The 24,326-nt window shown below is 39.7% G+C and overlaps 3 protein-coding genes across 6 annotated transcripts in view; 1 reads left to right on the forward strand and 2 right to left on the reverse strand.

Moving 5' to 3' along the window:
• Nucleotides 1-24,326, forward strand: part of LOC136276919 (tetratricopeptide repeat protein 28-like) — a 133,152-nt gene that overhangs the window by 80,261 nt on the left and 28,565 nt on the right. The gene's annotated exons all lie outside the window — the stretch shown is intronic.
• Nucleotides 1,768-12,398, reverse strand: LOC131788569 (leukocyte tyrosine kinase receptor). Of its 4 annotated transcripts, none has more exons than XM_059105656.2 (5): nt 12,292-12,398; nt 5,368-5,636; nt 4,883-4,997; nt 4,089-4,610; nt 1,768-3,642 (listed from the first exon to the last, which is right to left on the reverse strand). In XM_059105656.2, the coding sequence occupies exons 1-5, from the start codon at nt 12,344-12,346 to the stop codon at nt 3,341-3,343; spliced, it is 1,263 nt and encodes a 420-aa protein (XP_058961639.2). In that variant the 5' UTR covers nt 12,347-12,398; the 3' UTR covers nt 1,768-3,340. The 4 variants fall into 4 exon arrangements, with proteins under 4 accessions (XP_058961639.2, XP_066022344.1, XP_066022343.1 ...); XM_066166247.1 differs by lacking the exon at nt 12,292-12,398 and adding an exon at nt 7,572-7,662; XM_066166246.1 differs by lacking the exon at nt 12,292-12,398 and adding an exon at nt 7,505-7,646.
• On the reverse strand, nt 8,959-10,898 carry LOC136281114 (leukocyte tyrosine kinase receptor-like). The gene is made up of 2 exons (XM_066167320.1): nt 10,304-10,898; nt 8,959-9,727 (listed from the first exon to the last, which is right to left on the reverse strand). Exons 1-2 carry the CDS (start codon nt 10,896-10,898, stop codon nt 9,378-9,380), a joined length of 945 nt encoding a protein of 314 aa, XP_066023417.1. The 3' UTR covers nt 8,959-9,377.

The raw sequence follows: 24,326 nt of genomic DNA on the forward strand, positions 1-24,326 counted from the left end.
GCCCGATTTGAGCACTAATCATTAGGGGAAAGGGGACATGCTTGTAATTGGACAGTGTCATAGGACAGTTAAAGGGACAGTTAACACGTCATACCTTGTACTTGTAAGTGGACAGAACGCATCAAGAGCGCGCGCTGTTGTCTCGTATTTCGCTGAGTTAACTGTTGATATTTTTATGAAAACGTAAAACCGATGTCTAGTTTCTTTCTTAAATTTTGTCATAGTTTTGATTAATTGGTAACAGGACTTCGTGTAATCATTCGTATGATTATAGACCGAACTGGACTCCACTCGGTCCTATTACCTTTATTAATCAGACAGAATTGGATGACACGAAGTCCTTTTACCAATTGTAAAAACAACAATTAAACGAGATACAACAGCGCGCGCACATGACGCATTCTGTCCACTAACAAAGGCATGACGTGTTAACTGTCCCTTTAACTGTCCTATTACACTGTCCAATTATAAACATGTCGCGTACACTGTCCTATTAGTGCTCAAATCGGGCTGGTGATAACCAATCACGTTCAAGAATTTTGTTATAGTTTAGATAAGGGTTGTAATCGGATAAGGGAGAGGGGAACCTTGTCTAGAGGGGAGTAAGCAATTCTCCTAGTCACCTGATGCTACTGAAATTAACATAAGCATAGGCAAGGTTAGACCTGTGCCTCTTGTGTTGACTTTGCCTCTAACCCTTTATCTCACATGAGTGACCAAGACAGGATTTCTCCTTACAATATCAATACAATATCAACCAGACAAGTTGTGAGAATATTTGTTTTGGATATTTTTTCGATTGGGCAAACCAAAAAATTCACTACTATTTGTATTCCAACAGACTGAAATTTCCCAATTTTCGAGAATTCCACGTTATTCAGTCGAACAAAGAGAAAGGAGAGGAAGGACGTGCTCAAGCTCTGAGAGATCTCATGGCCACAAAATATCAGCCATTCATCGCACAGCGTGCGATGAATGGCTGATTCATTCTTCATCGCACAGCGTGCGTTTCTCTGAATTGTGTTCCATTGAGCACAGCTTTCATAGTTATTAATGAAGCATGCGTTTACTTCCTGACCTTCACATTGATTTCCCGTCTACAACAGGAATCTGCGAAGTTGAAGCAAACCGGTCGGGTGACTATGCCATCGGCCTTCGTGGGGTGAGTACCATTTAACCACCCACTGGCGTGAGCTCCACATCTGTGTTTAGGAACACATGATGAGGACATTTTTGATCCAGCATCTCCAAGAAAACGTAACCAGGCAGGACCAAGATCTTTGTCGCAAAGGAGGGGATGCACGTCGTTAGTTTCTCGCCTATCACCACTTGTCAAAGCTTGATAGTGTATACATTCTAACCAAGTTTCACGAATTAAAAGGAAAGAAAAAAATTGATATCAAAACAAAAACCAACAAACAAACAAAACAAAACGAAACAAAAACTTAGACATGTTGTCACAATTTCGCTGCATATGCTGTGCTATCGAGCAATTTGCGATTGTGTTAAAAGTACTAAGTGATTTGCTCATGTTCTCTTTTGAGCTGTTTAAGGCCCGGTCATTATTTTATCCCCCAGGGGTGTCGCAGTGGGGGATCATTATGGTTTTCAGGGGAAACGAATGGGGTGTCAGTCGTCTCCAACAAAGTTCAAAGGGGACTACGAAAAACTGACTGCCAATGAGAGGGAAAGGGGGAGGATAATTAAAACACTGAGGATCCTCATGGGGAAGGAGGGGGGGAGGGGGAGGCGCTATGGTTAATTTCACATTGATGTCATGACAAACTAATTGAAAGCGCTTTAAACTCACCCAATCTCATAATGTTTTTGAAAAGAAGGTTCCTAAACAAGAGTCCAACGAAATTTCAAACCACATTATTTTCCTTTGTTTTTTTTTTGAGAAAGAAACTGCACATCGGTCATACGTTTTCATAAAAAATAACAATTAACTCTACGAAATGCGAGACAACAGCGCGCGCACATGACGCGTTCTGTCCACTTACTCAGGGATGACGAGTTAACTGTCCCTTTAACTGTCCTATTACACTGTCCAGTTACAAGCATGACACGTACACTGTACGTCCTATTAGTGCTCAAATCGGGCTTGTGATACGACAAGAAGTTCTGATACCAATTAATCATTACCGTTACAATTTCCGAAAACAACGCATACATTTGGGTCACAGATCTCCAGTGGAGACAATGCCTAAACTAAAAAAAAATTCTTAATTTTGGAAATTCCTCAGTTCTTTTAGGATAAGTGATTGTTTCTATTGTTATTGCGATTTATTCTGTGATTGGTGGATTTGGCTGAGTGGATTTAGTATGATTGGCTGCTTCAACTGTCCGATCACAGCCAACTGACGTTCGAAATCAAACATCACTGGACATGAATTCTATTCTTACATTATTTAAAAGTTAATTTTGCAAAGTTTTATAGAGAGACAGGTTACAAGGATTTAAAACTTTTCTAAGACAATTTTTGTATTGTGGTCTTGCTCGTATTGATTCATTTCTTAATACTTCATTTGTTTTTGTATTTCTATTTTGATAGTTACATAAACCCCCCCCAAAAAATGAAAAGGTGAAATTCACAGTTAGCCAGTGGCTTACCTTCTTGCTTCGGTGAATCTTGGGGAACTCGTTCCAAACGAGGTTAGATAGTTAACAGTGAGGATGCACTTCTCGGGTCTTAGAAGCGATATTAATTTTTAATGCGTAATCTGAATTACTCCGTACGGGCTCATTAAAGTATACCTCCGTACATTGTAAATAAAGTTACATTACATATTGTTAGGAATTTCATAATTACATTTTCAAGAAAACTTAGGATACCTCTCTATAATGCAGCTGCCATGCTTCATTCTCCATCAAACATCACAAGTAAAACCTCTGAAAGGGATCTAAAACCTCTTTTTGTTCTCGCTTCAACTACCTTAAATGACTGGAAATTCAGAGCTGCGATTTGTTAATCACAAGTATGATAACAGACAGACATGGAGGACACGAAGTCCTGTTATCAATTAATCGTAGCCTTTACAATTTCCGAAAAAACAAACACATCTAGAACAAATATCTCTAAAGATCTCTAAAGTTAAAAATCCGTCCATCCTGGAAACTCCCAGTTTTCCTTCAAATGAGTGATATTTGGTTATTGTGATCAATTCTGTGATTGATGGATCTAGCTGAGTAGATTTGGTATGATGGACTACTTCATACTGTCTGATTACATCTCTCCAAAAAAATCAGTGAAAATTAAAGCAGTTAGCGCACCAATCACATTTGAAGAAATTTTAATGGTTGACTAAATAATTTTCATTAATGATTCTATACAGTGATTTCACAGTAATGTTATCGTAACCTGACCAGGTCCATCAGATTGGTAACAACACTCATTTTTCTGTTCCTTTCCTGAGTTGAAAGAGCCACCCCCTCCTCCACATGAATCTTTGTTGATCTCTCCGCCACCTCCGCCAGAATACCCACCACCACCCCCTCCTCCGTAAGCTCCTCCTCCTCCCCCAAATCCACCGTCGGCTTTTAACGCATTGCCTTTGCCCCCCACTCCTCCCTGAAGAAATCCTCTGCCACCATCTGCGTTCTCATCCGTTCCGTTGGAAAAAAAGCCTCCACCGCTGCCGCCTAAAAGAATGAAAAGGGGACTCAACTTAAACAGACAAAAAGAAAAAATGATAGAAAAAAAGATATTAACAAATCGCTAAATAAATGAAATGAAACCATTTATACCAAAAAGGTTCTTTTTAACAATAATAACTGATATTTCCTTATTTAAACGAATCGTTTAGTGGAAGAAAATTCCTCCCTGAATTTTACAATACGGATGTCAATTTCCATAAGCAAGAATCGAATTTTTTTATTCATTCTGGATGTGGTGTTCCCATAGCCTACGAGCAAGCTTTCATAAATGCTGCTGCTGAGACAAGCACACCTCTGACTTTCTAGAAAGTTTTCCGAAAGTCGAGGTGTGGGTGGGGCGAGGTGTCGAGAAGTCTGCAGGTTTTCTCTAGCGGACCTCTTTCTCGCCTGTTTCGCTCTCTAGCTCGCGAGGCCCCCGGAAATTCCCTCACCTGCGTAGCTGGCATTGCCACTCTGCCCGCCAAGGCCACCGATTCCGCCTGACCCTGCTGATCTGTACCCAGGATTCCCAGTTGTGTTTGTACTTGCGTCACACCCTGCATGCCGTTTTGTCAAGTAATGCAGACCTCCTCCACCTCCAGCTATTATCAAAGGCGTGTTGTTTTGTCTGACAACGAATGTACCTCCACCACCGCCAGAACTCCAGTCATTATCTTTAGAGCCCCCTTCCTGTCCCACAAGGATACGAATGATCTCATCTTTAATCAGACTGAACGTTCCGATCATTCTCGCTCCTCTTCCTCGATACTGAGCGCTATTAGGGTGTGAATCGTACCCTCCTGCTGCTCCTATTGCTTCTATTCTGTAGTCACCATTGTGAGGCACAGTCCACTGTTGAATACCGCTGGACAATGTAACTTGTCTGTCATGATCCTGTCCTGTGTAGTGACTGCCCAGCGTTGTTGGGCCATATCTTCCGGTGGCACCGAGATTTGAGAAGATCGCAGAGAATGCTGAAAATTAAATCATAATAATAATAATAATTGTAATAATGATAATGATGAAAATAATAGTAAAAACCATTACATCATTGATGCCGTACTTGATGTGCTTGTTAATTCGTAGTCCGTTAAGAAAACATTCGATGCTCCGTTAAGGTTGTCGACATGTCATTCATCTGTCACTTAGACAACTAGATGACACAATCACTAGCTTGAAGGATTTCATGTTAAAGTGATTACGCTTCCAAACCGTAACTACCGATAATTGTTACAATGTTGCTTACAATTCTCGCAGTTTTCACCTATGGCTTTTGGTGGACACAGGCAAATGTATTTCTTGTCTGTGAATCCATTGAGACATGTTGCACCGTGGGCACAGGGGTTGCTGGAACACGGATTCTAGTGAGAAAACCAAAAGGAGCATTCTCAGTCTCCAATTTGAACACTAAAGGCCGCTTATTTACACCAGGTCTAAACCAAACCGCAGTTATACGCAAGCAGAGGACCTCAAGGATTCTCTATCAGAGGGTTGATTGAATTAAATAAATAAATGTTCTTCCACTATCAGCTTTCGGCCCTCTTGGCGTTTTTCACAAAAGTAAATGTTCAGATAAAAGATTCGACTAAACTGAAGATGGCTTAGAACGCGGTTTCGGTAAAACAACGACTTCTAAACTTTGTTAAAATAGCCGACCATATGCGTTCGATTCTCTCGCTATTTTTGACTTCGATCTCTTTTCATCTATTTGCATGGTAACTATTATTTCACCTGGGTAGCCCAGTAAAGGAATCCTTCCTGTGCCGTAAGATGTTCGGGATGTTGAATATGGTCAGAATCACTCAATTGACAGACCCTGAGTCCATTCTTGTCGGGTGGCCCGACATTCACAGACACACAATTACTTTCCATCAGGCACTCGTATCTACAATCACCACTGAGTTCATTTCCCATTTTGAGCGTTATATTACGAAGTAAGTGACCTTGGAGAGCGAATCCATTGTCTGGTTGTCCAAACCGTAGACTTCGACACCCGAGTCCTGCAGATAGGGGTACATGGGGAAAAAAAGCAGAAAAAGTAAAACAACAACAGCAAAAAAAAGTAAATAAGTAACTCTTTAAATGATGTAGAAGTTAGGTAATGAAATAGTAAAGGAATCAACACTTACAATTATAAATTTAAAAAAATGAGAAAAACAAAATACTTTTAACTGACCACCAGATTACAGAATTTTTTTGGTAAAATTTATTATAAGTTAATCTCAGCGAGAAGATAATTATTAAAAAAAGAGGCTAATATAAATAAAGATTGTGTTATTTATTCTAACTTGAGGCTCAGAGAGATCTTTCACCGAAGAGAGATACGCAATGAGCTGTAGTAAGTTCAAGTAAACGTTAATTTTGTGTTATCAACTTAGCTGATATGTAAATTGACCTCAATAAAGAGGTAACGTTACGAGCGTTAGTCCCTCATCTTCAGCCGTGACAAAGTGAGTGATATCCCTTATCGCATCAGGAAAAAAGAAACCTATCTCTCTGCGATCCAACAATCTTGCTTTTTGAGAGGTGCCTCGTACGAGTTGCAAGACCTTTGCTGATCAAGCTTTTGCCTCTGCTGGTCCACCTCAGAGGAAAAAGCTTTCACAAGAGAATATCGATCAGTTGATATTCGCTCGGCTTCCAATGTTGATTAGAACGGCTCCGAACTTGGTTACTTTTCAGAAACAGTTTAAGACATGCTTATTCAAAAAAGCCTATGACATTCGGTCCCATCATATTCTGTAGGTCCTATTTTATATTTTGAAGTTTGATATCCTAACTTTCACTTTGTTTTAAACGGTAAAGTGCTGTCGAATATTTTATCATAAAAGTGATAGACAAATTCGCTGTTATCATTGTAAACCAAATTATCATATAAAACCTCCCACTAACTCAGCACCACAGTTCCTTTCGAAAATTATCCCCCCCCCCCTCCAAACTCTGTTTGACCAGATTTCTTAAGTACACATAGATCCGTAAAAGGTTTTTACAAAGGTTGCCTTCTTTGGACCAAATTAACTCAACCGATGTAAACATCATGGAGGAGTCAATATTCACTGAATAATGTATTCCTTTGTAGAATTCTCTCTGAAATCCACTGATATCAGTTGACCAAGAAAATGTATTGAGTGAATACGTATTGTATGTAGTTGCAATATTTCGACGGAGTGGCCCAGTTCTACTCATAGCTGGTTTAAAACACTGACAATGCCAGACCACAACATAGTTAGTTATGTTCCCCACTCTCTGCGAGAAGTGCGTGGGTTCCTTAACGTCGTCTACTAACCTGCGCAGAGAGAATGGTGGGGAAGGTATAGAATAGAATGTCTAACCATTTGCGAATGTTATGGCAGAGGCAACAAATTCTCCCCAGTTATTTTAATATTCTGAGTGTTTGTCCGTTTTAGGGCTTGAAGATGTACACTCGACCTCACAAACGGCAGTCCGGCGTTCTACAACTTGAGTTAATCAAGCACGGGCGCAATTTTATTAGTATCTGATTGAGTGTTTTATGATATTCTTAAAATAGGTGCGTTCTTCGGTGGAGCATCTTTTGTGAATCTTAAAAAAAGCGTGTTTTTTGAGGTTTTTTTGTTGGTGTTGTTAATTTTACTTACCGCGATTTTTGGCTTCTACGGGTATACACATCCAAGTTCCAAATAAAAGGACAAATTCAAAGAACAAAGGCAAAGCTGTAAAATACGCGTTCATGACTACTTTTGGGCGTAATTTCCCGAGGTGAAAAAATGGTCGATATAGGCAGAAATATACTTATCACCAACTGATTAGCAATTGGATCCTTGCAAAAAACGGCCACACGCAACTTATCAAATATTTATGTAATTCAAGCAAACTTTCTGTTACTCACGCTTTTTTGAAGAACACACAACCATTTTTTTTAATAGTACATAGCTGATGCTATAAAACATGGGTACCTCTTCTGTGTACTTGATCTGTAGCTGTAAAAGTTTAATTACACGGTTCAACACTGCTTAGAGCTATCGTGTGTTTTGTGTTCTGTGTCCCTTATGTGTATGCATAATGGACAGATGTTTTTTTTAAAGTAAACACAGGAAATGAAAAAATGAGTCGTGACATGATACGAGCAACTTCGCTTCGTTGAGTACAAATAATGGGCGAATCCAGTTAAAATATCAAGCGATCTTTAGCCATTTGATTACTTTGCGCTGCGAAAAAAAAAACTGTTCGAAATTGTATCAAAGAAGAAATGAAAATGGATTGAAAATCGCTCTTGGTTAACAGCCATCTTCTCACCAAGTATCAACAGCAGACTACTACGCCGGAGTATTGTCGACATGTGATTGGGGTGGATGATGAAAAAAGAACTGTAGTTTTAAAGTTCTGATTAAGCACCTTTGTCAAATACCTAAAGCTCATTCATTTCTTTGAGAGTTTGTCTTTAAGCGTACTGTTTTTTTTCACTGGCAATAAATTAATTATTCAAACAGTTTTAATCGATAATATGTCACTTTTGTATCTCAACATTGAATCGTTGTAAAACCTTGTTTGACAGGTTGACGTCTCATGTGCATGTCCGAAGTGAGCTTAACGCAAGAGCTGACAAAAAACCGCTTTTCGTTTCTTTTTTTATTTTTTTCGTTGTCCCGCCTTATAGGAAATGGTCATAAAATTAATCAGCTGGATAAAAGTAACTTAGTAGACGGATTGGTGTGTGATATCACTGTGTATATCTACTTGTTATTTTTATTTTGACTCGCCCTGCGGGGTTGTAAATATACGGCACAATTTGTAAAAATACTTTGCAATGTTACACACAAAATGTCTTATAGGTTATGTTTATCAACCATAAATTAAGGAACAACAGCGAAAACATCATCGACAAAACTGGTCGTCAAGTTATAATGCATGTAATTACTAACTGAGGTCGGTCGGGCCGGAAGGAAAATAATTGGCTCTTAATTAGTCATAATAAAAGTCAAACCACGATTGGGACGATAACGAGGAAGTGACAAAACAAAATATCTAATGGGCAGAAAAATGCCTCAGCGCGTGTGTTTTAAAACTTTACATGTCTCTTAGCCGTCCTGTGCAAAACAACATGTTGAAATCATCAAAAATTTGCATGGTCTGAGAACTTTAACCCCGACGTTAAATGATTCATGTTTACCATGTTTAACTCATGGCTGCTCCCACACGTTTGACCGAATTGAGGTGGGCGCCTCAAGAGACGGTAAACACGTCCAGCCATTTGCAAACTTATAAAGGAAGACGAAAATTCCAATCGATGTCTTCCTTGGCGTTGCCTCCCTGTTATTCTTTTTTTTAATAAGGCATCAGGATTACACGTTCTGAGGTTAAAGTTTACCTTCGCATGTTATTAAAAAGGGCAGCAGCCGAAGGGCTCGAGTAAAGGAAATTTTTATTCAAACATGTGATCAAACATATGAAATCTCTACACACACCATTACAACTTTGAATAATCTCTCTTTTCTATTCAAATCAGTGGTATGTGCGGTCTTCCTAAGGCCGTAGCCGCATTTCATTGAAATTAATCGCCATTAATGATTCATCTCTACGTTCTTTACGTTAGTGGTCAATAATTACAACTTATTCGATGGTTTCACGAATAATACGCGTGAATATTCTCCAATCCCCGTGTAGGGCGAGGGAAAACAGAAACTGTCCGTATTTTTTGCCTGTTCTTTAACGTAATATCGTAGCATATCTTGTACGTTCCGTTGCCCTAATACGGTAAACTGCTAGTTTCCTTTCAGCAATGTTACGGTCACCTGACCATGCCCATCTGAGTTGTAACAACATTCATTCTGCTGATCTCTTCCCGAGTTAAACGATCCACCTCCACCCCCACAGGAATCGCTTACACCAGCCCCAATGCTTCCTCCAGAGTATCCCCCTCCACCGCCTGCACCCCCTTTATATTGTGTACCTCCACCACCGCCACCAAAGCCGCCGAACATAATAGGTATTGGGGCCCTATCCCCTTTCCCTCCGTTGAGAAAAGCCTTACCACCTTCGCTGCCATTTCCTAATACTCCTCCATATTCCAGTCCACTCCTTCCATCTGAGTAAAAACCTCCGCCACCGCCACCTGAACATCAAATGACAAATATCAGTAATATAGGTATAGGTAGTCAAACAAATTCGGATTCAATTTGGTGTAAATAATCACGATTTCAGACTAACAACAGCTAAAGTGAACTGTTCAGTTGGAAGCATCCTCGAATAAAATTCTAACGATAATTATAACTACATATTTTTTAATCGAAGTCTTCCCCTTGTTATCATTAAGATAACAATTTCCTCGATTGTGATTGGTTTGAAAATTTCCTACTTTCCACTAATTCACTTGCCAAGTTGTTAGTATTGGACAGTTCAATAGGCCAATCATATTCAAAGTTGTAATTCAAATCAACCAATCACAACCTTGAACTCAACAACCATAGAATCAGTGTACAGACAAATGTTCTTTGTCTTTCATAACTTGGCCATTCTTCTTTTCTCGGTAATTGTAATTTTTGAGTAACAAATCCTGATAAACAAAACAGACTCCCGCTGCCAGTCGTCCGACTTTGTTATCACTCGTATGATTACAGACCGAATTGGACTCCACTCAGTCCATTACCATTACTGATCGTCACGTTTTATTTATAATATAGACCCTGACCTGCTTTACAATCATCAACCGTCTGGGAACCATGTCCATTGCTCCCCCCCGACCATGATCTATAGCCAGGATTCCCCGTTGTGTTTGCACTGGCATCACATCCTGCATGTCTTGATTGTGGGTCGATTACACCACCTCCTCCAGCAATTACCAAGTAGTCATTTGTTTCTTTGACTACAAAAGACCCACCCCCTCCACTACTTGTGCGTTCACTCTTGCCCCCCTCCTGGCCAACGAGAATTTGAATGATTTCTCCATTAATCAATACAAAAGTTCCACTTATTCTTGCACCTCTTCCTCGATACTCGGCGTATATGCCGTCGCGCTGCTCATTGTAACCACCTGCGGCTCCAATTGCTTCTATTCTGTAGTGACCAGAATAAGGCACAGTCCAGAGTTGAATACCTCTCGACAAAGAAACTTGTCCATCGTGATCCTGACCTGCGTAATGATTGTCAAGTGATTTGGGACCAGTGCGTCCTGTTCTGTTCAGGTTTGTAAATACGGCGTTGAACCCTGAAATATGCAGAATAACTGATCCAATAATGTACATGAAAAAAATTACGTGCTTCTTATTGGCTAAAAACGAATGCATTCTCATGTAACGCGAGTGCAAAGTTGAAACTCGAGTGCAAAGCTGTAACATGAGTATAAATTGCAAACATTTCGTCTATCTCGATTTTCTGCGATGTTTTGTCGCACACGTTACTAACAAGTAATGATATGATTTCTCTTGCAGTTTGGTGTACTAAGCGCTTTGGAATTTTTCAAAGATAACAAACTGCATTTGCCTTACGCGCTCGTGCAATTTTGTTGTCTTTCGAAAAAATTACTCGTACTTATTAACACTAAATTGCATTCGAAATCATGTTATTACCTATACAAAACCAATCTTGAGTGAGGAAATCTAGATGTCAGTTACCATGGGTTAGATTTTACTAAGACCTCTCTCACTGTGTTAAAACTTGAGGGGGTGAGATTGGGACAAGACCAGGAAGGAAACGGAGCTTTCAAGCCAGAAAATAAAAACAGCCTTTTGGTTTCTATGGTCATAACACATCACAAAAACCATTGACAAGATTTTTATGAAAAAGGAAAAGCCACTCTAATACTAAGCAAATTGAGTACTTTGCTAGCGAAGTAGTTTTGGTATTTTAAGAATATATTGAAAAGAAACTATACTCCCTTTTTATGATCTAAACTTTATCCTTACAGTAAGCTACTGATGTTATAAGCAAAGAAAAAAAAACAGATTTTGACCTTTTTATACGTATAGGTAGTAACATGATTTCGATTGCATTTTGGTGTTGATAAACAGGAATAAAAATTTTCAATGACAACAGATGTGCACGAGCCCTTAGGGCGGGTATAATTTGTAGTCTTTGAAAAATTTACAAGTGCTTAGTACACCAAGTTGCAAGAGAAATCATGTTATTACTTGGTAATGAAGTACATGAAAAAAGCATCAGAAAAAGGTAAGATAGACGACGCTATTTATAATTTGCACTCGTGTTAAATGAGAATGTACTCGTTTTTAGCCAATCATAAGCGCGTAATTTTCTCGTGTTCATTGTTAAATGTTACAACGGGCTCGCTTGCATCAATAACAACCGACTAATTAAAATTAATAATTTTTTCACGAGAATTGATTGCAAGTCGTGGCAATGCGTCAATTAAAAAATACACAATGTCAGCAATATTTAACTACAATAAAGTGTACGTTCTATTACTTTTTGAATTTTTTCTGTAAATTTCATTTCTCTCTCCTTCCCCCCATTTCACTGATGTTATCAAACTGCTCACCGATTCCAGGCAATATTGTTTGGAGGGAGAAGGGGGCTTTCAAGTTTCTTTTTTTCAGATGAATTACATGATTTCTGTTGATCGGAGGGTTGTCGGCCACCGACAAATGGGTGCTGGGGAGGGGGTGGGGATCCGGAGGCGTGCGAACTACTTTTGCTACTTATCATAACTGACGTAACTTTTACCTTTTTCACATCCTTTTCCCTTAAAGCCGGATTGACAGACACATTTATAGTCCATAACCGTTATTCCAGGTTGGCATGTGCCTCCATTTAGACACGGACTGGTGTGGCACGCGCTCTGAAACCAAACCAAAAGTATAGCTTTATCAACTTTAATCATAAACATGTTTTCTTTTTGATTTAGGTTGTTCTATTGGATTTTGATAGAAGTGCTTATAAAGAAGAAACAGACTGAGTACTATAATCATGGCTACACGCTGAAAAAAGGTGATCTCCATCTTAATGCTGTGATGTAATATACTGATGAAAAAACAATGATATTGCATCAAATTTTTCTATGTATTTTTTTTTCAATTTCATCAATTTTTCATTAAGTTTTTCCAAATGAAATCTGTATTCACCCCCTCTTTAATATTGCTAAATTTTTTGGCTCTTCTCAATTGTCATTGCCTTGTTGTCTTCCAATTAAGATTGGATTTCCAAAACTGTCCATTATCTTAAATTATGTTGGCAAAGAGAGAAGAAAGGGTTTTTTCTTTAATGCTTCACTTTCGGGCCTCTTTTCCTAGTTTTGTTTTTTGATAACAGTTTACCGGCAAGGAGAATAAAGAACTGACTTCAAACTGCATGGCTTTTAAAATATTTTCTTTGCGCTTTAACGACGCATAGAAACGTGACTTCAGTGCTGCGCCTGTACTCTGACAGATCACAGCAACATGAAGTCATTTCTGCTCCTGTACGCGAACAGATCCTGGCATCGACCACTAGCAGACCTGATCGTCTGAATTTGATATAAATTTGCTTACCTTTGTGAAATTGAGCGGGTTGCTCCCCTCTCTGCCTCTATACGTGAATCCTTCCTCATTCTCAAGATCTCCTGGATCTTTTATGTGGTCAGAGTTACTCAGCTGGCAAAGAAATCGGCCTTTTAAGAGACCTATATTGATAGATACACAGGTATCCTCCATTATACATAGGTTTTTACAATGACTGTGCAGATGAATAGCAGCTTTGAAGGAGATATTCTGGATTACATGACCTTTGAGAGCATATCCATCAACTGTTGTAGTAAACTTCAGACGTCGACAAATACCTAATGATAAATTTGAAAGCAAAATCTTAAGGATTCTCTAAGAAAACCTGCATGATCATGCGAGGTAAGAAAAAGATATGTTATTGCCCTAAAAATCTCTTAGTTTCTTTGTTACTTTAATCTTGAATATTGATGCTGCAAGTAGTATTGTATTAAGAGCCATTTTCCGAGAAAATCGAAAATCGCAAGACACTCGTAAAAAATTGGAATTTTTTTTCTTTTGCCAAAACATCCCTTTTTGTGACCTAATTCAAGAAAAAATAGTTTTGGGTTCAAGCGATTCATTGTACGGGAGAAATAACAAAAAGTTTGAAAAATCGATTTATTGCTGTCTTTTCGCGCTTAAAAACAGCAGAATCCGACCGCAACTTCGAGAAAACGGTGAACGCATAAAAAACAATCCCTAACATCGAAACTTCAGCCGAGTATTATTTCGTTCTTAATCTTTAAAATCCTAAAAGAAAAATTTGAAGAAAGAAGTTTTTAACATTTGCAATCGACAAGTTTAAAAAGGTCATATTTGTGTCTCTTGAAATGTTAGAAAATGAAAGCGAACTTTAACTGTTGTAAAAGCCCTCTGGTATATGTCGCTTCCTAGTAAAACCCATGTAGAATAAAGCCTTGGCTATTGAAGTAAATTACGGGAACGTTTTCGCTCTGGAAATTAAATGCAGCCCTAACACTGGAGTAAGCAATTTGAGAATTTAAGTTAATCAAATTTATGCAAATTGGACGGCCCGCTTAATGAATTCATACTAAACGCAAAGTTTAGTGTAATGTGTTTTTAGAGTGAAAATGTTATTTCTAGTTTTCAGCCGTGTTGGTAAGAGCCGTAAATAACTTTTTATATGACGACTGAAAAACGTTTGTTTAGCCACTTTGCTACCAGTGAAATCATTGAGATCGCAACTTCGAACTGAAACTGTCATCGCTTGACGAAACTCCGTTACCACAATTTTAAAATAGTTTCTTCAGGCGGAAAAAGCAGAATTAAAATGCATTCGAGACCGTTGACTTCGATTCTGAATTCGTTTAGTTACGATTTCAAGCCATCACAAGGTCATATGACCTCTGCTGACCCGGAAATCGGTTACATGCCAAGGTCACGTTAGCAAACTGTCACGAAATACTCCATAGCTTCTGTTTTCGGCCTTTGTTTTGGTAAAAAAATATATAAACTTTTCACTGAACAGACCTTCTTGCTTTGTTTGATTTATATATTTGTATTGGTCTGGACACATGTATATTCTGACTGGCTGTGAAAGACATTCATCTCAGTTTTTGATTCAGAGTGGTATAATACTTCCTAAAATATTTCAAACACAAATGGTTCCTTAATAAGTTCGTTATTCCCGAATTTCCCACCTTGCAACAATCCCTACAGCAAAAAAAAAAAAAAGCAGAAAAGTCAACTTTATAGCTTGCTTTAGTTTTGTTTTGGATTTTTTTTTTATGATTTTTCCTCCGAAACCAGGAAACCCTAGCCAGGTAACTAGAAATTCTCAGTTTCATTAAGAGCTTGTCCACAACACAACTTCAAACTTGCGTGTGCTTATCGCATCCTTAAAGCCTTCCAGACCTCTTCAAAATTGTTGAAAAGCCTATTGAGGCTAATAATAATCTTTGAGTTAACTATGACCAATTCACGCCGCGAGCGCGAGAAAGAGAACCACTCCGCAGGGCTGAATACGCGATGTGGAGTGTTATAAAATTCCACATTCTCGCGCGTAACGCTTTCTATAGAGACCTCTAGAAGTGTTGTTTAGCGAAGATAAATAAAGTTATCTTTGGTTAACTCAAAGAACTTGCAGAAATACCTCCAGCCTGCATAACAGGCGCTTTATGAACCAAGCGAGGCGAAAGTGGCATTTTGCGCGAAGCGCGAGAAGCGACGAGGGGAGGAAAAAAATAAAGCTTTATTTTTCTCCATCCCTCGTCTCGCGCTTCGCACTCGTTTCGTGCTTCGAGCAAATGCTGCGTTCACCTCGCCTTGCTCATAAAGCGGCTGTTATGCAGGCTAAAATAGCTCTTCACATTTATAAGATAAGGTGTCATTGATTCGTTAGAGCGGGAAGAGACATTTATAACGTGTAAATAGTCACGAGCTGAAAGGTAACTGACTGATTTGTAACAAGGACTCACCCTGACAAACAAGAAATGATCTCACTTTCCGAAGAGGAACGCTCTTTTAAACATAAACAAACTTCAAAAATAAGTAAAGGAAGCAAAACAATGAACAAAATAGATTTTTTCTTGACTTAGTTATTCCGGCGAGAACAAATGGTGAATGATTCACTCCTGGAAGCAAGCCTCTGAGGAGAAGTAAGAACACCGTTTAGGCAAAACTCTACAATTTGTGTACTTAACTAGCCTGTTCACAGACTCTCTTCATTTTTAGATATCGTCGAGTGCACGTATAAAAAAAAAGCGCGTTCCGCCCTCTCTCACGAGAAATCGCTTATCTTGTGCGCACCAAATTCCCAAAACAGAAAAACGTCTGTGAGCAGGGTAGTACTTTCTGTTTCTACATATTTTGTCCACGGAGCTGGCAAGTGCAATTAATGACGGCTTTTTTCAGCAGGTCAACGTAGAGCGCTTTGCGGCGAACAGGCTTGGGAGGTACTTCTAATTCTAGTTGCTGACAAATGTTTTGAAGCATTCCAAGTTTAAGTCGCTCCAGAGATCCTCCCTTGGCCATGGCACAGAAATCGTACTGATCGTAAGTGATGGGGTGCTGTAGCGTGATGGATAGGATTGTTTCTCTTGCCATGGTAAAGTTTTCCTCTTCTACTACAGCTTGGATTTCAGCATCGTCGGATGTTTACCGTCGGACCTTCGCTGCAAGACCTGAGAAATATGAAGTACACTGCTGCTGGGTAAGAAACTCGGATACTTTGAACAAACGAACACTATCAGGTCCTTGTGCACATCTCATTTCACGTTACGATATCACCGTCTGGTTTTCTGCCGCTGGTTTGACCAATTGTAAACTTCGCATTTAGATAATCCCTCTGGTTTTGGTTAAAGCGATATGCTTTTTTGCTCGGCTTTAGCGCCCATCATTCTTTTACCTCTAATTCGCCGGATGTAGCCTCTCTTGTATCCCTAAAAGACGCAAACGAAATAACTTGACTGGTCGTGCACTCCTCCAACCTGGACTTGTAGTCTAGTTTGACAAGGTCTATCAAAGACCGTTTCTGGAGACTTGGTGCATTTCTCTAAAGATAGGTGTTTTTCGAGAGATGACAGCCTTTGAAAGACCTTAACACACCCATCCTGAGGGCAGGTAAACACGGATGACAATTCATTTGTATTGTCAGTATGATCATGATCCTGCTCCACTTCCGTCTCTTGCTTCTTCCTTGACTGAGTCGGTTTTGGGCTAAGGGGTTTAAAGTCTCCAGAAGAAAACTCAGATGAAGGCCAACCAATGCCATGCTCTGAAGTAGATAACACATAAAGAAACAAGATTTACATAGACAGCACTGTTCACCTACTTCAATACTTCACTCTGCACAGCCTGTGAAGAGTGCCCCTTTGGTCCACTTTACTTCGCGAACAGATGAAACGTTTGCTTTTTACATCTTCTGACGACATGTTCGTCAGAACCGTCATATGTCCGTTTTAAAAATTTTGTAGAACAAATTAAGCGCTATAAATTTATAAAGGGGCTAAGGGGCTTAAGTCTTTTACAAAGCAAAACCCCACGGGGTGGTAGACATCCGCTCCTCCTGCGTACCAGGATGGGAAATGGATGCCTTTCATGCGTCTGAAGGCTATAACAAACACCTTTTTACTCAAACTGTAAAAAAAATATCTTTTTGCTCGATGAAATAATTCTATGATAAAACGATGAAATTGTGAATTTTCATTAGACTAACCTTCTGATGTTGTTTCCAATGCGATCTCTTTTGCCTTTCCCATACCATAAGCGCGCCAAGCTACGAGAACTTCGTCTTTAAACTCGAAATTGTTTAATTTGTTGATACCAGTAATCTTTCTGTTGTCATCTACTACTGCTTCCTCTTCAACACTTTGCATGACAGCAACTCGAACTCCTTCTACCCCCCCATGCGAAAGAAGAGCACTCTTCAGTTGTTCGGCATTGGCCACGTCATTTCCTTCGTTTATGAAAGTCCTGACGTGATTCTCGCAGGTTGCAGCGAGGCTGTCTGCGGCACCTTTTCCACCCTGTGGGTCAGAAAAGTCAATGCGCTTGATTTCGATGCCGGTGGAGGAGGATATCACTGGGCATGAGAGTACGGTGGACGACGAATGATGACATCCTGCGTTATCCTAGCGAAAGAACGCCTTGTTAATCTCACTGTGTTCCAGCTTGACGGTATTCAGGACATCCTGCATGATTTTAACCACTGCAGCACTGCCTTGATTGCACGACTGGACTATGTGCAGAAAGCCCTGCCACTGGAGTACCCCGCTCACACGACGGTAGACGACAGAAACGTGCCAGGAGATACCTCGCTTACCAAACCAGTCGGTTTGGGACTCTCTGTATTTTTGTGGCAGGAACTTCATGGCCCAGTCGTTAATTATCAAGACAGTGTTGTCGTCAAGTTTCTCCAGTGCATCTATTCTCGCTTGGTATTGGTTAGCTGATCTAAGGATGTGGCATTTCCAGGACATTATGGCCAGCTGGGCTGTCTGGAATATAAATAGCGCTTCGTCTTTCGCGTCCTGAGTCGGAAAGGTCGTCTCGCCGAGGACCCGTTCAATCTTTGCCAGAGTTTCCTGAAGACTTTGATAACGGTCACAAAGATTAGTGTGTTGGTGACTGCATTGTTGCTGGTAATCTGAATCACTACAGTCGCTAAGAGCAAACAACACACAATGGTCTGCTACGTTAGAGGGGCTAGTGACATGAACCTGTTGATAAAACAAAACTGAGATTACTGTTTGTCTGTGCTTATACTTCAATATAATAGTTAATCAAATGATTTTTTAATCTAACATATATTATTAACGTAGGGGGGCGAATAACTTTTAACCTTAACCTTAGAAAAGACTATCCTCGACTATCCTCGTGCGCGCATTGTTAATCTCGAGAATTTATGTAAGCTAGTTACACGTGCACCATTTAGAGAAGAAAAAGAGTACAAATTTTTTTTTTTTACGGAATGATTTTGTTGACGAGATAAAAGAAGTACTTACTTTTAGTTTTATTCAAGCTGTCTTGCTGGAGTCAGAATTCACATTACCCTATAGTCCCCCTTCAAATACTGCTTGCTTGCACAACTGTAGTCTCCCACTCCTTGCCGGAACCTTATTCCCCTATTTGGCGTACAAGGGCCACGAGATTATCAAATGCGCGAGCACCTTCAGCTGCAAAATAATCTAAGCCCTGCAGTGAATTTCTTACAGAAGCACATGCACTCAAAGAGTACCCGTCTCATAGTAGTTCCACTGAATGGTCTGAAGTTGATCTTCAAACAGTCCTGAGTGTACTGTTGTACCACTCGCTCGGGTATCATCATACGGATTACGTTAGGTACTTGAATAACCTCACCAGACGAAAGCTTGAGATGTTTTTGCCCAAATGGAAAGTCCTGAAAAAGATGCGGGCTTGTGATGAAACCAAGAAAGTGGTCAGGCTGCCTCAAGTCTACTCGTATTCGTGTGGTAGACTGTTGTGGAACTTGAGCGCCTCGGCCAAACTGTGATCGATGAAGATTAGCCACGGAGTATCGGTAACTCGTCAACCCCGGGATATAACGGGAAATATTGTTGAAAGTTCCAGCCCCTGCCATAATCAAAAGCACTTGTCTACGGGTATCCCAGCTGGTTGCATTCTGGTACGCTTCTGCTAGGGCCTCTAAATACAAATGCTCTGAATGTGACAACTCGCTTACACCTAGGGCCTTGTTCATAGCCGTAGAAGAGGCTAGACGTCGCCAGAGTTCACCAGCATTATCAGGGGTGACGCTCTTTAGTACAGTTGCTACTATTTCTGTGGCTCTCCTTGTCTGACGTTGTCTTGTACGCTCAGAGGAATCAATCCAAGAAATCCATGGCTTTCCAAGCGGCTCAAGTTTGCATGCTGCCAGGAACTCACTCAGCTAAACGTGCGGCTCATGTAAGATCACAGGTGAGGGCTCGTCACTCTGAGTGGAAGCTGTGCTTATTGTGTCTGGCGACAGAAAGGTGTCATCAGCGATTGTGAGACGTCCAAAGCTTTCTGCGAACTCTTCAACAGATTGACCAGTATCACTCTGTATCCAAGGTTACCGTTTACTTACTTACATTTGCTTCTGAAGTCTCTAGTTCTACGTATGGAGTAACTTCAATCATTGGTGCGGGTGTCACTTTCTGTTGTTGGTTTGTCTCCGCGAAATGTTGCTTGCACATTCTGCAAAGAGCTGTGGCAAAAATAAATGTTAACCTTGTTAAAAGGCCATCGCCGATTTCTTTACTATTCAGTGCCGTAGCAGGGTTAAAATTATTGGGGGGGCCTAACCTTCATTTTTACTGTTCTACTCTTGTGTTCAATATATATTTTTTGGAGTTTGCCAAATTATTGGGGGGGCCCGGGCCCCCCCGGCCCCTCCCCACGCTACGGCATTGCTATTCTTCAAAGCCATTTTCTTCCTTGGGGGGAGGGGAACAGGAGAATAAAGGGTATTGTAACGCTTGCGCATATGTTGCTTTACGCCCTCGCGCGTTTAAAATTAAAGCGTGTACTTTAGCTACAAATGTGTTACGATAAACTTACGCAATCCAACTTGAATAAGTATTCCTTCAGTGTTTAAAATAAATGCAGATAGAACGCTGCCCAAATGCCGATCGCCTTTGACCGAGGCTGTTTTGTGAGCAGCTATTTCTAGTGGAATGCTACACTTCACTTTTGAGGATCTCCAGCGCATACCAAATTCCGCTCTGTGGCGAGGGCATATTGTCAATGACAAGTGGGACTCTTCCACTGCAAATACCCCTAAACAAAGGTAAAGGGAAAATTTTCCATTGCATACATCACGAGCGAGTTGAGAGGCTCGTGTGCTAGGAGATCTTGAGGTCGCGTTTTCATAAAAAGGTCTTTAAAGTCTGTGTATCAGTGACAGGTGTGTGTGCGTGGGTGGCGGAGCGGGGATGGTGAATAAAGATCTTTTTTGCTATCGTAAGCGTTAATGTTATGTTTGCAAAATATTAACATCGCAGAAAGCCTGCGATTTTTAAAGAGATGAACTCGTTTGCTTATTGTACTGCAAGCCGGATACAAAAGAGCGGTACGCGAGTACTGGGGACAATAATTTTGTCAAATGGAAGGGGACATTTCGGTTCGACCGACCGAAATAACCTGACCGGTCAAAGTGGACCAGCTTCAAAGGCGTTCCCAAATATTCTGGTAGGACCGAACCGAAATGGTCCATTCCATTTGATTTCTAACCGAAACTTCCGGAATTTTGGGCTGAATGGAAAGCACCCGAAGATTTTCTTAGAATAACATGACCATCTTGAGGTCTGTGATAAAGAGATGATGGAAATGTACACCACTATTAGCCGTTACATAAGACGGTAAGACAGTACATAAGATTTACCTGCTCTTGCTAACAGCAGTTTCCATTCAGTGTCAAGTGCTGTATCTGCTTTTAATCCATACAGCTCGCAGTGCCTCGACATGTCCCTTGTACAATTTCTTAAAGCGAGAACTTCAACTTGGTCTGGATAATCGCTGCTTAAACCACAGGGTGTGGCGTCGTGTAATAAACCAGAAAAACTACATGAGTGAAACGTTGCCGAAGCCATGACAAAAAACAAAGCTCTCCCAACAAACGAGACAAACTCCTCTAACGCTGTTTCAGCATTTCGTAATACTAGACGGAAATAATTCAATTAAAAATAAAATCGTAGAGGCGCGTGCAATAGTAAGTGGCGAAACAGTTCGTGACAATATATAAATTTTATTCCAGGAGCATTTGACCTGGAAATGTTTTATTAATATTGTTCCTAGAGTCGAATATTTCTACACTGATGATATATAAACAGACGTACGGTTGTACATTTTTTCATTGGGACAGCTGTAATTACTTCTTTGTCTGTTTACATTGTGTACGAAGTATAGCACGTACCGTCGTATGCGACAAGCTAGCGTGACCAATCTCTGCACGTTTGCTAAATTATGCGTCATATGATCTTGTTATCCCGTCTAGTATCTGATTTGTTCGCTCAATAAGAGTAATACTCACCTTGTTAACTGTGCGGTTTGAGAAGTGGTTAATTTTCATCATTGTATGTTATTTTCGGACAAAACATAATCGGGTTTCATTATTACTGAAGCGTCTGATGATGCGTAATAAGCGCTGCTTGGGAAGTGTTTACGTAGCTCAAGCGCTGAAGTTGCTGGACACATTTTGGTCAAATCAGGTATGGATGAGTTGCCACTTCACAGGACAAACAGATTGAGAGATGGATTTAACTTCTATCACAACAAGCAATGGTAAGTTGTTCGTTCAACAAAACTTTGCGTTAAAAATATGAATTCATTCAGCGGGCCGTCTAATTTGCATAAATTTTATTTACTCAGATGCTCAAATTGCTTACTTTAATGTGAGGATTGTATTGGATTTCCAGAGCTAAAAATTTCCAGTAATTTAGTTCAATAGCCAAGGTTTTATTCTATATGGGTTTTACTAGGAAGCGGCATATACCAATGGCCTTTTACAACAGTTAAAGTTCGCCTTCATTTATTAACATTTCCAGAAATACAAATTTGACCTTTTTAAACTTGTCGATTGTAAATGTTAAAAACTTCTTTCTTCAAATTTCTTTCAGGAAATTAAAGAGTAAGTACGAAATAATACTCGGCTGAAGTTTCGATGTTAGGGATTGTTTCTTATGCGTTCACCGTTTTCTCGAAGTTGAGGTCGGATTCTGTTGTTTTGAGTACGAAAAACCAGCAAAAAATCGATTTTTCAAACTTTTTATAATTTCACCCGTACAATGAATCGCTTGAACCCAAAATTATTTTTTCGTCAATAAGGTTACTGAAAGGGATGTTTTGGCGAAAGGAAAAAGAATTCGTTTTTTCCACGAGTGTCATGCGATTTGCGATTTTCTCGGAAAATGGCTCTTAAGCAGTTAAAATGCGTATAAAATAGCAAATGCTATTTGCTTTGGTAATAGTAGCGGTTAAAGCTGAATTTTAAATTTTATGATAAATAAGTGAGTGAAAAAACAAATAATTGAATTTGTGACAAAAACGAAATAATATTTTAGATTTTTTTCAGGATCAGTTACATCTGATTAAACGTAGCGGATTCAACGGATTAAAAATTGCGAGTTACTAGGAAGAAATGGAACTAACTTCGATGTTCGGGAAAGATGCACCTGGGCAAGAAACGCCCTGAGTTTATCTTAAGTGAAGGAACGCTGTAAACGTGAAAAAACAAAAAGGTTTTTCATCAGACTTTCCGGGAAAAAAAACCCAGAGAGCAGTTTCTAAGGGAAAATTGAAGCCATTAGAAAGGGAAGAGGTTTTTAGATCTATTTCAACTCCCCCCCCCCTTTGCCCCACCCTTCATATTTAGTTGTGGGTATTTAAACACTGCAAAAATAATGTATCATTTTAGTGTGATACGTGGTGCAGATCGATCCAATTTACAGCACTATGCAAAAGTACTATAAATGAAGGCTTTCGAATAAAGCGCTTTGTTTTTCACATAAATTAGAAGGAGGTGGGCCAGAGCCCCCATGTGTCTGTACCTCATTTCTCCTTTCGTAATGTTAGAAAAAGGATAGATGAGATATCAGAGCTATCTCGCGATCATCTTAAGGACATCTCCATCGAGAGAGATATAGGTACAACAATATATCGAGGAACTTGCGTGATTCGTCCTTCTTTGGCGAGATACGCATCTTTGATATCTCATTAATTTGTGAATAAATCGCCTCAGGCTAATGATTTTCGCCGCTTATAGACTGTCCGAAAAGGGAACATTTTGCCCAAAGACAAAGCATCGAAGGGAGATGTGAACAATATCAACACCCCATAATTTTTCATAACGCGAGTCGATAGCTGGCTTATTTCCTTAATAATCTTAGGACAATTATCGAAGCTGACGTGGTTATTTTTGGTAACTGACCTGTTATTTTGCAAAACCAAGAAAGCCGCGTGATAACAAATGGGGGGGTTTCAAATAACAACAACAACAACAACAGCATTTATTTAAACACGATAAAAAATTCAGCAAAAGCTGATGTGGTCGTGTACGGACAATAAAACTAAATTCCTAACTAAATCCAATAAAACTAAATTCCTAACTAATTATAAGAAGACTAATGTAAGATTTCTACATATTTTCAACAATAAAAATTCTACATAGTACATCATTATAACATACGTGGCTTAAAAATACACTTGAGTGACTTTTTAAAAGCGTCAACGTCTTGAATTGATCTCATTTGATTTTCCAGAGCGTTCCACCGAGTAATTGACTTGTATGAGCATGATTTCTTGACCATATCGGTCTTAGGTCTAGGTAACTTAAATGTCATTTTCCTCCTGAAGTCGTAGCTACTTACATACTTTTCAAAGTGACGGCTCATAGGACGTGGCAAAAGATTATAATAAGCCTGATGCGCTAAGATTAGTAATCGTTTCTCATACATAATCTCTAAGGTATTCCATTTTACTGTGGCAAGAACCTCCTTGCTTGGAGTACACCAATCCAAGTTAAATATTATTTTCGCCGCTCTAACATGTATAGATTCTAAGCTTGAGAAAAATACTCGACCACAAGAGCCCCAAACTAACATACCATATGTCACAGACGGCAGAATAACCTTAAAATAGAAATCAATTCTTGCCTGTATAGGAAGGAAATACAAGGATTTAAGTAAATTCAACTTCTGCGTATATGACTTAGCTAACTCCGATACATGATGATCCCATTTAAGAGCATTATCTATTTGAACACCTAGGCATCTTGCAGAA

Source organism: Pocillopora verrucosa, chromosome 5 (assembly GCF_036669915.1).
Source record: "Pocillopora verrucosa isolate sample1 chromosome 5, ASM3666991v2, whole genome shotgun sequence".
In the NCBI taxonomy this organism is placed as follows: domain Eukaryota; kingdom Metazoa; phylum Cnidaria; class Anthozoa; order Scleractinia; family Pocilloporidae; genus Pocillopora; species Pocillopora verrucosa.

Coding starts and splice junctions, on each gene's coding strand:
- LOC136281114 (XM_066167320.1), bottom strand. CDS start 10,898: ATGCATTCGTTTTTAGCCAATAAGAAGCACGTAATTTTTTTCATGTAC. Junction 9,728..10,303: donor GGTTGATGATTGTAAAGCAG/GTCAGGGTCTAT, acceptor TTTGATGTTCAG/GTGGCGGTGGCGGAGGTTTT.
- LOC131788569 (XM_066166245.1), bottom strand. CDS start 7,347: ATGAACGCGTATTTTACAGCTTTGCCTTTGTTCTTTGAATTTGTCCTT. Junction 5,637..7,253: donor CGTAGAAGCCAAAAATCGCG/GTAAGTAAAATT, acceptor CCCTATCTGCAG/GACTCGGGTGTCGAAGTCTA. Junction 4,998..5,367: donor TCCTTTACTGGGCTACCCAG/GTGAAATAATAG, acceptor TTTTCTCACTAG/AATCCGTGTTCCAGCAACCC.